Raw genomic sequence first — 11,342 nt, forward strand, 5'->3', positions numbered from 1 at the left:
ATATTCTTGCCCGTCATTAGGGGCGGAGTACTTGCAGGGAAATGAATAATCAATGACAAAATACGGAGAAAGTAGTACAAAACAATGTACCCAGCAGGATTTAAGTATTATCCCCCTCGATAATTTCATTCTAACGACGCTCATGCCAAGCATCACTATACGATATTCATTTGCGCCAATATAAACTTGTTTAAACGCATTCACACGCACACTAGTCTCAGTAAAAATCCCCTCTTTGAAGACGACTATGTTACAACGGTCAATGATAATTCAATAACCTTGAATTTTTTAAACATGATTATTATTAACATTTTTATACATAAAAACACAATACTCCCATCAAATTAGGTGAAATTTCCTAAATTTTTGGAGGCAGCAATGCCACCTAGCTTTTTAATTGCAAACTAAAAATTTTTATATGCTTAGAAAAAAACAGGATCACTTTGGAAAAATCAATGATTTTCCACGTTTTACCACAGTTGTTTGCAATTTACTCGAAAACTATGCATTTTAGCAAAAAAATAGATCACTTCAAAATTATCTGGCATAAAATTTCCGATCAATTCGCATACATAAACTTTTTCTTATCTTTGATATTTTCTGAAAAATCTACATTAATGTAAAAGTTTCTCACTTTGGGGAAAAAATCTTTCTAGCATAATATTTCTTACCGATCTGGACATTTTGATTTTGATTTTGAGATAATCGCCTATTTTTTAGTTTCTCCGTGTACGAAATTCTAAACTAACACTTGAAACATAGTTAACAACATTCCCCATGAAATTACCTTTCAAACGAAACAAATAAATCCAAATTGGTCCATCCGTTTAGGCGCTACGATGCCACAGAGAGGCACAAAATAGCGGTCAAACTATTAACAGTCCTTTTTTTGATTCGGGGGTTTAAAATACAAAGCATGGCATAAGTGGTATTGGTGCTTCCAAAACTTCAGTAAATCATATGAAATTTAGTCTAATTTGATGGGAGTACAATTCTACTTATAAAATATAACTGTAGTAAATAATGTTTACATTCATTAAATTCATATATGTGAATACACAGTGTTGTCATAATCACACAGGTAGTTTTTAATAACAATAATAAGACCGTCCAAGTACAAAATAAATGATATTTAATAATTAATAATCCACGGTACAAACTTCAAAATAGAATAATTATATCTACAAGTACATAGTTGATAATAATTAAAATAATAATTATACAAATATTTTAAATTTTAAAATAATAAGAATATACTTGTACCTACTGTCATTTTAAAATTTTTATAATTTTCCATAGATTAAATTATTTGGTTTAATTAAAAAGATAATATAAAAAAAATGAAGTTATCATAAAATAATTAAGTTAAATAGTTGTTTTATTAGATATTCGTGGTTTGAGCAGTGAATATAATAAATAAGCGGTAAGGAAAATTTGTTTCTATGAAATAATAGTTATATATTTCATATTTTTATGATTAAATGATAATCTTTTTATAACCTGTATAGATTAAATATATATCAAGGTATACCAATTTTTATCCCTGAATTATAATAGCATGCTCAGGGCATAAAAGGTGTGTTTCAGTTCGTAAATAAGCAACATAGGTCAATTATCTTGCAAACAGTTAGATATAGAATAAAAGTTTAAGTATAAAAAATGTTTCCTATAAAAAAATAAACTTTCGTTTGAAACATTTTTTCGTTAACATCACTGTTTACCCGTGAGGGCGCAAATTAGGACAAACCTTTGGTGTCTATTTTCTCGAAAACTTTAAAAGATAGACAATTGCGAATTTGCAAGTAGCTTCAACTTCTGGTCTTCTATAAGATTCTCGAATGACGAGAAATAGATAGCACTAGCCGAAAAACCGCTATATTTGCGTTGGTTTTTAAATTTTTCTAATTTGTTAAAAATAATTTGATATTTAACACAAGGTATTTCAACACTTAGCTCGGTCAATTGTGTGTTTTCACTTGTTTTTGTTCAAAAAAGGACTATTTTCCATTACTCCAACAAATTAACTTAGTGAAATCTTTGTTGTAAATACTAACTTTAAGATTATTCGATCAGTATACTTACGTAAATAAAAATGAGTCAGTTTAAAATGTTATATAATTTAATTGAAAGCGGGTTTTGATTTCAGGCATTGTTGCGAATTGGGTAATCATTATATTTTATCTATTCAAAAGAATAAACATTATTAGCAAAAGTCTTGATAATCGTTTATTGCTGAAGTAAATAAGTGTTTTGTGACCCGTGTATCAATGTTTACTTCACATTTTATCTGCTATTTGACCTTTCGGGGGCTCTGTAAGACTTTTAATTATGAATTATTTATTTGTAAATATTCATTTTTAACCGACCTCAAACAAAAAAGGAGGAGGTTCTCAATTCGACTGTATTTTTTTTTTTTAAATGTTTGTTACTTCAGAATTTTTGACTTGGTGAACCGATTTTGATGATTCTTTATCTATTTGAAAGCTGCTGCTTCCCGTGTAGTCCCATTAAAATTTGTTCCGGTTCTAACATATATGAGAAAACCATATAAGTCTTACATTTGAATTGAGTATGTGCGCGACAAATGGACGAATAACTCAACATCACGTCAACCATTTTCGATGATTCTTTTTTTAGTGACAAATTAGTTAGTGTACTACAAATTCACTAAAAATCAAAAAATTAAAAAACTTTTAACAAAAAGTTTACTTTTAGAAGTCGGTTTTTTTTTTAAAAAAGATTTTTTATTTTTTTCTTAAAATAGCCACTGTATTCAATTATTATTGTTATACGTCATTTGTTGTTTTAGGGTCATTAATTTTGAGATAATGCTATTAAAAGATTATTTTCAAAATAGGATTAAAGTAACTCTATTTAATCATTCTGGATAAATTGCATTTCACTCGAATTTATACCGAATATTTTCACGTTAATTTTTAAATCGTAATCTGTGGAACATTAGTTTTCACGTGACAGATTTGTTGAGTGAATTCAATTGTATACCTAAACAATATTGTTAGGTTGCTAAGTGCTTGTTCATATTTATATTGCGGTCTACTATCTTAATTAGCCGTTTAGTTAAGGATGTATGAGCACCAGGACAATTTTTGATAAAAGGCTTTTTTTTATATGAAATAGGCATATTTAACATTGGTCTTATGAAAAAACACTAGATGGATGAATGTTTTTCATGAATTTCACAAAAACTAAACGGTGGAAATTTAAAAAAAAAAAAAATAAAAAACTATTAAAATTAAAGTTAAAATCCTATTAAATTATTGAAGAAAAAAAAACCGTTGTGCCCGACTAATTAAGGATATATGAGCACGGTAGTAGAAACACAAATTTAATATATATATTTTCAATTTTTTCTATATCTAGAGTAATTTTCAATATATCGAAAATTGATTGTTTAATTATTTAGCTTTCGATATTTCGAAAACCAAGGTCGAAAAATTTTTTGTTATTTTTCGTCTACATTCATGAATTTATAACAACATTCATCATCAAAATTGAAAAATTATTATACAAATAATTTCAACCACAAGTCTAAATTTGCCTTGGTGCTCTTACCACCTTAAGAGCCTAGTCTTTTTACTGAACGGGACCGTTTAATTAGCGGCCTGAATAAAATCCGGACTTAGCGGCTACTGCAACATTTAAGGGATACGGAACTTTGTGACCACTTGACAAAAAACATGAAATATAAATTCAAAGCAGGCATACAACTACTTTTTTTGAATACCTGTCCACCCAAAAAGTAACTGACTTGCCACAATCTCCTCAAAGAAGAGTACTGAAACTCTTGCTGTGAAAATAATTTCTTAACAATGCCATACTTGGTTTAGTTCCAACCGTTTGTCACTACACTCTCCCATTGTACTTTTTGTTGTGTAAACGCAATCGAACTGTGAAAAATATCAACAATATTGTTGCTTTCCGATGCCATATGGGCCGTGTGTGGATTTTAGCGCTAGGTGGTAACAAATAGAATTAAAGTAAAACGAATAGGCTAGGCAAGTTTACGATCGAAGTCATTTGCCTAGTTGTTTGATTAAAAGGGTGAATATCGTTGGGAAACAGCGATATTTACATCAAGTTCCCTCGGGACATATAAACTCCTCGTCTAAATTATTTTTAAAATTAAATTTTGTTAAAAAAAGATCCACAGAAAATATTTTTAGGTTGATAGAGGTGTGCGAAAGTGATTGCACCAAATTATCCACCTCTTATCTTAAAATACGTTCAATTTAGCTGTTTACCAAATAATGATTTTTGGAAGTATTGAGATGGAAATTTTACCATGAATCACCCAATATATTAAAATAAAACTAATTTTGGAGGTATTTAAATAATTTATTGTTTGCATTCTAATTTAAGATAATGATTGTCGAAATTGAACAAGGCAAACTACGAGGTCGTACAGCACAAGGAATCGATGGTAAAATTTATAAAATATTTCAAGGAATTCCATATGCTAAACCTCCAGTTGGAAAATTACGCTTCCTGGTAATTCATTTATATTTAATTGGTCTATGTTTTAAAAATATTTATTCTAACATCAATGTTTGATATAAAGAAATATTCAAAATCCGTCGAATCTTACCCACAACTTCTTGATTGAACACAAGAAGGGCTCCACCAACCCAAAAAATTAAAAAATTTTGTTTGTAGTTTACAATGAAAATGAAAATTTGAGAAAATTTGGTTGATTAATAATTGTGTAACTTTAATTAATTGTAGAGAGCTTTATTTTGTGGAACTCCATAATTAGGATTGAAATTTTATTTCTTCAATCCTAATTGTGTAACTTGTTGCAAAGGAACTTTAAAATAAATTTCCAACGGTAATAAATTCTTTGTGTTTCGAATACGCCATAATTTTTTCAAATTTTTAAAATAATATTTAATATACCTTAAAAATATTATTTTGTGTGAGATATTCGTTTTTGACACTATTACGACAATCTAAATATGACGCAAAAACAACTATTTTCGGTGTTAAATTGAAATTATAAATAATGGAGATAGACTTCCGGAAATGTAAGTTTTTTATTGGAAATTCCCCCCTCTTTAATAATCATTTTTTAATTATTAATATATTATGATATATTGTCGAAAACGAAATATCTTTTTTTTATTTTTTATTGTTTAAAACTTTTGCAATTTTTTATGCGCTGAAAAACGCTTCTAGGACATTTTTCCAGACATAATTCAGAATCCAACGAGCTATCACACGTATTCTTACTACCAGTTTTTCTATATTTCACCAATTTGACCTTGCTGACTATACTAAAATAGGCCTAAATTTGTTTTTATAATTTTTTAAATTAAGGCACCACAACCTCCTGAACCATGGACAGAAAATATTTGGGATGCAACAAAAGAACGTGATGTGTGCTATGCATACGATATGGTTAACAATCCTAAACAGGTTTTCGGAAGTGATGATTGCTTATATTTGAATGTTTACACCCCAGCGGTGAGTTTCACAATATTTTTTTCACTAAAACCGAGGACACAACTCTATTAGACATAAAGTAATGCTAAAGTTGGCTTCTTTACATCCGGCTTTTTCGACGTTCGTGTGTTCTTGGTCTACATAGACTCTATTTCTCGTTTCGTAAGAATAACTTTTGATAATCAAATTTTAGACTAAGATTACTGATAAATTACCCGTAATGGTATGGGTTCATGGAGGTGGATTTTATTTAGGATCGGGAAATACAGATCTTTATGGTCCAGAATTTTTAATGACAAAAAATGTGGTATTAGTTACATTTAACTATCGTCTAGGATTTTTAGGTAAGAAAATCGAATAATTGATTTTTTACTATCGGAAATGGATAATTCAGTAAGGTTTTAGTATAATATTCCTAACTAAAGAGAATTGAGAAAAAAGAGGTTCTAGTCCTGGTGCGATTTTTTTCCATTACCAAATTATATTTTCCAACTATAGCTGAAAGGATTTGGTATAAATATTAAAGAAATAAGTTAATGTTATCAAACAAATAAAAAAATTCGATGAGTTGAAATAAATTACACTCTGTGTCTAGAGATCGTATGACCAAACTGGATAAGCGATCGGCATGAATTCAAGAGGTCCGAATTCCAGAGGTGGTGGGAGTGTTATTTCGCGTCAAAAAAACTTGAAGTTTTTCGGGTTTTTCATATACTGTCATAACTCCTTTCCTGTTACATTAAGTCGTGTCAAGGGTTTTGTAAATTTTACATATTTTACTTCTTTTCTAGGATTTCTTAGCTTGGATGATGCCTCCGTAGGTGTAACTGGTAACGCTGGACTAAAGGATCAAGTTCAAGCACTACGTTGGGTACAAAAAAATATTCATAAATTTAACGGTGACCCAAATAATGTGACGATATTTGGTGAAAGTGCGGGTGGAGCTTCATGCAATTTTCTATTACTCTCACCATTATCCAAAGGTCTTTTCCATAAAGCAATTATACAAAGTGGTTGCGTATTAAATTCGTGGGTACAGCAACCACGATTGGATGAAATATTTTTAAAACAAATTGGATGCAAAGCAACAAATGACAAGGACATTCTTGAATTCCTTCAGCAACAACCATTAAACGTTATTTTAGCAGCACAAAATAAAACATTCCCCATTCCAGTAAGTTATGGGTATCTACTATTTTCAAAATAATAAATGAATTTAACAAAAAAAAATTTTTTTAGACTCGTTGCATGGGTGAATTGTGTTTTCCTACTCCAAGAGTTGAACCAAATATTTCAACAGCATTTTTAAGTGAACCATCTGAAAAATTATTGCTTGAAGGTCGTTTTCATAAAGTACCTGTTATGATAGGTGTGACGAGTCATGAAGGTTTATTGTATTTAAATCCTGAATTCATAGAATCGTTTCCTCCGGATTTTACGGATAATAAGATCTTAGTTCCCCGTGATTTAAAAGAAATATTGAAAACTGAAAAAGCCATCCAAGAAGTTGGTGATAAAATTAAGCAATTTTATTACAAAAATGAAAAACCATCCTATGATCTATTTGATACATTCATTGATGTAAGTTTCCATTTTCCATTCCTGATAAGCTTGTTGTATTAAACTTTTTTTAAATTTGGAACCTCAATCGCCCTTATCAGAATTGCCTTTTTGTAGCATTTACTACTCTTTCTGTACAACTGATGCGCTATTGCTATAATCATCGCCCCAAACTCTCTCTGGAAAGATAGGTTTTTATTTGAACTTTTTATTGAAAGAAATATTCAAAAAGTTATTCGCTATTTCTGCCACGGATTCTGCTAAGCTAATAATTATTTGTTAAATTACGAGTTACTTTTAAAATAGTGATTTCGGAACAAAAATGCAAGGAGAAGAGAAGTTAATGCTACCAGAAGAAGAAATTTTATTATTTATTCCTGAAATTTTGATTAACCATTTTGTGATGTCCCACTCGACTAATTTTGATGTGATTTTCCTCAAATTAAATCTGACCTTTAGTCGTAAATACTTATAGTACAGTTAAAGATGTTAGGAAAATGAAAGAAATCGCTTGCATTTTGCCAAAACGTCATGGAATGTGTTTCTTAGGTGCCAAATATCATTAATAACGCATGAGCTAGTATCGTAAATGTTTATACTAGTTAATAAACAATAAATTGTTAATTCAATGAAACGGTTAATGTTCAAGTTGACTTACAAAATTAATAAATAGGCAACTTGAATTACGTATACGTTATACATGAGCAATAGTTTTCGATTATTTGACACTTAACGTTAACGTCATACAAGCTGCGTAATTACTAATTTTTTAAAGTGAACATTAACATTGATCGATTCATTGAATTAAAAATTTATTGTTTATTAACAAATAGAAACATTTACGCCACTAACTCATGCGTTATTAATGATATTTGACACCTAAGACACATCCCATGGGTTTTTTGCAAAATGCGGGCGATTTTCTTTCATTTTTCTTTATTATCCGATTTTTGTAACATCTTTTACTGTACTTTAATGATTAACACTATTTTTGGTTTCAGTACTGCAGTGACTTGGCTTTTATACACAAAATTAATGTGACGACAAAATTACTTGGTGAACATGCAAGTGTTTACGCTTATTATTGCAAACTAAATACGAAATTAGGTATAATAAAAAATGCAACGGGTATTGAGTATGATGGAACATGTCACGCTGATGATGTTGCTTATTTGTTTAAAACCCAAAAAACTCCAACAATTGAATCAAACTCACCAGAGGCCATTGGTGTTGAAATGATGACAACACTATGGATAAATTTTGCTAAGACTGGTAGTCCAAATTCCAAGAATATTAATGTCGATTGGAAACTATTTACACCTAGGGAAGAAAACTATTTAGAAATTGATATAAAACCTCAAGCAAAGAAAAATATGCTGAAGGAACGTATGCGATTTTGGAACGATTTATATCGAACTGTTGCTGTAGATTCAACAATATATCAGAAGGTGTAAAATTTTTCAACATTTTTTTTTTGCTTGTAATATTTTTATCTTACAGAAATTATCCAGCATTGAAATTTTACTTTTAAAGTGAACAGTTTCGATATCTCTTAAATATTACCTCAAAAATGTATTTTTATGATTGAATTTCCAGAAAAGTATAAATAATAAATTTAAGATATCATTAAATTTCTTTAGTAGCCAATAAGTAAGCAATTCATTTGAATTTTAACCGCCTTTCAAATGTCAATAGGAAACAATAGACCCTAAAAGTGTTTGGTCCATTCGAGACCTCGAATTTACTAGTTCGAACTAGTAAATTCATTAATTATTTGTCAGGCTATATTCTTCACTGTGTAATACAATAAGTTAAATTTACAAAATTCAAAAAGTCCCATACAAAAGCGGCGATGTTGTTGTGAACAGCAGATTGTTTATCGAATATGTGGGTTCCTAATATAAACGAAAGACAGAGTATCTATTAGCTGGAAAACCCATAGCTTCTAAGGTTTCTATTTAAAAATACACCCGAAATATTCATTAAATAATGTCTTTATAAAATAATTTTAAATAAAAATAATGAATCTCTATGTACTTACATTTCGTATTTTACAGAAACAAACGTTATTAAAGTTTCATTTCAAACTCAAAACAAGTATTAAATCTTTTTTTATGTTAATTTTAAAATTTACAACCAACCAAAAATTTTTAAATATTATGAAGTCATTAAAATTTAATTTTCAATGACACTTTGTTTTACACTTCCTTATATCCACATATTTTGATAACTGTAATAAATTTTTATTAAACCATCTTATCATATTTTTAACAATTTCCTGCAATATTTATTTAATTACATAATTTAATTGTCATTAACTAAAAAGAAACGTATTTCCAAAACGATGAATCTCCATAAAACAATGAGCGCATGTATTTCTATAAAAGTGACTCCTTGAAAAATTGCCTTAAACAGACTAGAAAGACATTGGTTTTATACTTGCATTTCAAAATAAAAACAAGTGAAAACAAACAATTGAATGATTTACTTGTTGAAATACCATGTATAGACATTGTTGATGACGCAATTTTTTGTTTTGTGACGTCACGTAAATAAGAAGATATCCATTCTTAAATAGCCACACACACATAACTGATAGTTCCATATTAATACGTACTATACAACTTGCCCCTAATTAGCGCCATCGTGGGTAAATAGTGATGTTTACAAAAAAACGTTTAAAACAAAAGTTTATTTTTTTTGTAAGAATTTTTTTTTACATATAAAGTTTTGATTTATCCGTAACGCTATACAAATTTCAGCTTGATATGTCTTTTCGTTTTTGAGCTATCGTGTTTACGGACAGACAGATTGACAGACAATCGGAAATGGGCTAATTAGATGATTCTATGAACACCTATACCAAAATTGTTTTCATAGCATCAATATTTTTAAGCGTTAGAAACTTGGGACTTAACTTAATATACTAAGTATATTTCATATATACATGGTATTAAGAAGAGAAAACAAACAATTGATTGATTTAATTATTGAAATACCCTGTATAGAAAGTGTTGAATGCCAGTGCTTGCTTTATTTTTATAAGAAAAGTTTAAGAAATCAACACAATTATTTGTCTGAAAGGCCGCTATTTGTTTTAGATTTCGAGAATTTTTCAAAACCGAACATACGTTGTTACCAGTTTCTCATGCAGCACGTTGGAACGTGTGCCGTGTCGACTCACTTTCGTATAACACTATTAATGTTTGTTCAACACATACTTTAGACAATTCGTATGTCCATCTCACTCACACGCATCACCAAAGTTTTTCCTTCATTTGCGTCCTCACGGATAAACCGTGATGTTTACGTAAAAATATTTCCAATAAAAGTTGACTAATTTTTTAAAAAGAACATTTTTTACCTTTACATTTTTCTTCTATCTTTAACGGCTTACAAGATAGGTCTTACGAACCCGAAACCCAATTGACCTATGTTTACGAACTTATACCTACTCAGTGTCCTGACCACGCTATGATAATTTCAATTTGATAATTCTTTTCATTTTTGAGATAAAGTGGTGACGTAGGGATAGCTAGACATACGGAAATAGGCTAAATTGGCGATATTATGAACATCTTTACCAAAATTTTCTTCAAATCATCAATATTTCTAAGCTTTACAAACTTCTTCATCTTGGAAAACATTTTTTCATAAACATCTTTGTAAACTTATGAGGGCGCAAATATAGCTAGAACATTGGTTTTCATTTACTTCAAAACTATAGTACATAGAAGGTTGAAAACAGTTTCAAATAATACAAGGTCTGTTATTGGACACTTTTTCACTTGTTTTAATTTATTACTAAGCATACCTTCGTTTCCAAAGATGATACTGCGGTTTTTTGTAGATGAAAGAAATAATTTGTCTTTCATCTTCGAAGGTCTTCTCTAATGTAACAGCGAATAATTTTTTTTCTTTTTTGTTACAGTTACGGGTATGGTGCAAATTATAAAACTGGAAACTGAGATTCAAAAATGAAGTACAGTACTTACAAATTCTTGCCGATATAAACCATCATAAAATTTGTCGATTTTTATACGTAAACTACGGAATAACTCATGACAAAGAACTGTGGTTCTTCGTGATAGATTTTATATATTTTTGCATTATTAATGTTTTTTTATAAAGCTGTTATTTAGTTTTGTATGCATTTTTTTATGTAACTTTTAATAAATTACCATATTAAGTCTTAACTGCGTCTCTAATTTACTTTTTTATTGGTCGTAAAGCTTTTGTGGTTTTGAGAATTTTTTGGATCTAAAAATATTAACAATCATGAAATAATTCTGAACATGCAGTTATTTTGAAGACTCCGCACT

At 29.4% G+C, this 11,342-nt stretch overlaps 1 protein-coding gene across 1 annotated transcript; it reads left to right on the forward strand.

Annotated features, from left to right (window-relative positions):
• The first annotated feature begins 1,298 nt into the window (after positions 1 to 1,298).
• LOC123291498 (esterase B1-like) lies at positions 1,299 to 11,139 on the forward strand. Its single transcript, XM_044871805.1, has 8 exons — positions 1,299 to 1,423; positions 4,381 to 4,509; positions 5,335 to 5,481; positions 5,654 to 5,804; positions 6,252 to 6,634; positions 6,700 to 7,041; positions 8,022 to 8,468; positions 10,952 to 11,139. The coding sequence occupies exons 2-8, from the start codon at positions 4,384 to 4,386 to the stop codon at positions 10,973 to 10,975; spliced, it is 1,620 nt and encodes a 539-aa protein (XP_044727740.1). The 5' UTR covers positions 1,299 to 1,423; positions 4,381 to 4,383; the 3' UTR covers positions 10,976 to 11,139.
• Positions 11,140 to 11,342: the final 203 nt, after the last annotated feature.

This window comes from Chrysoperla carnea, chromosome 2, assembly GCF_905475395.1.
Source record: "Chrysoperla carnea chromosome 2, inChrCarn1.1, whole genome shotgun sequence".
In the NCBI taxonomy this organism is placed as follows: Eukaryota; Metazoa; Arthropoda; class Insecta; order Neuroptera; family Chrysopidae; genus Chrysoperla; species Chrysoperla carnea.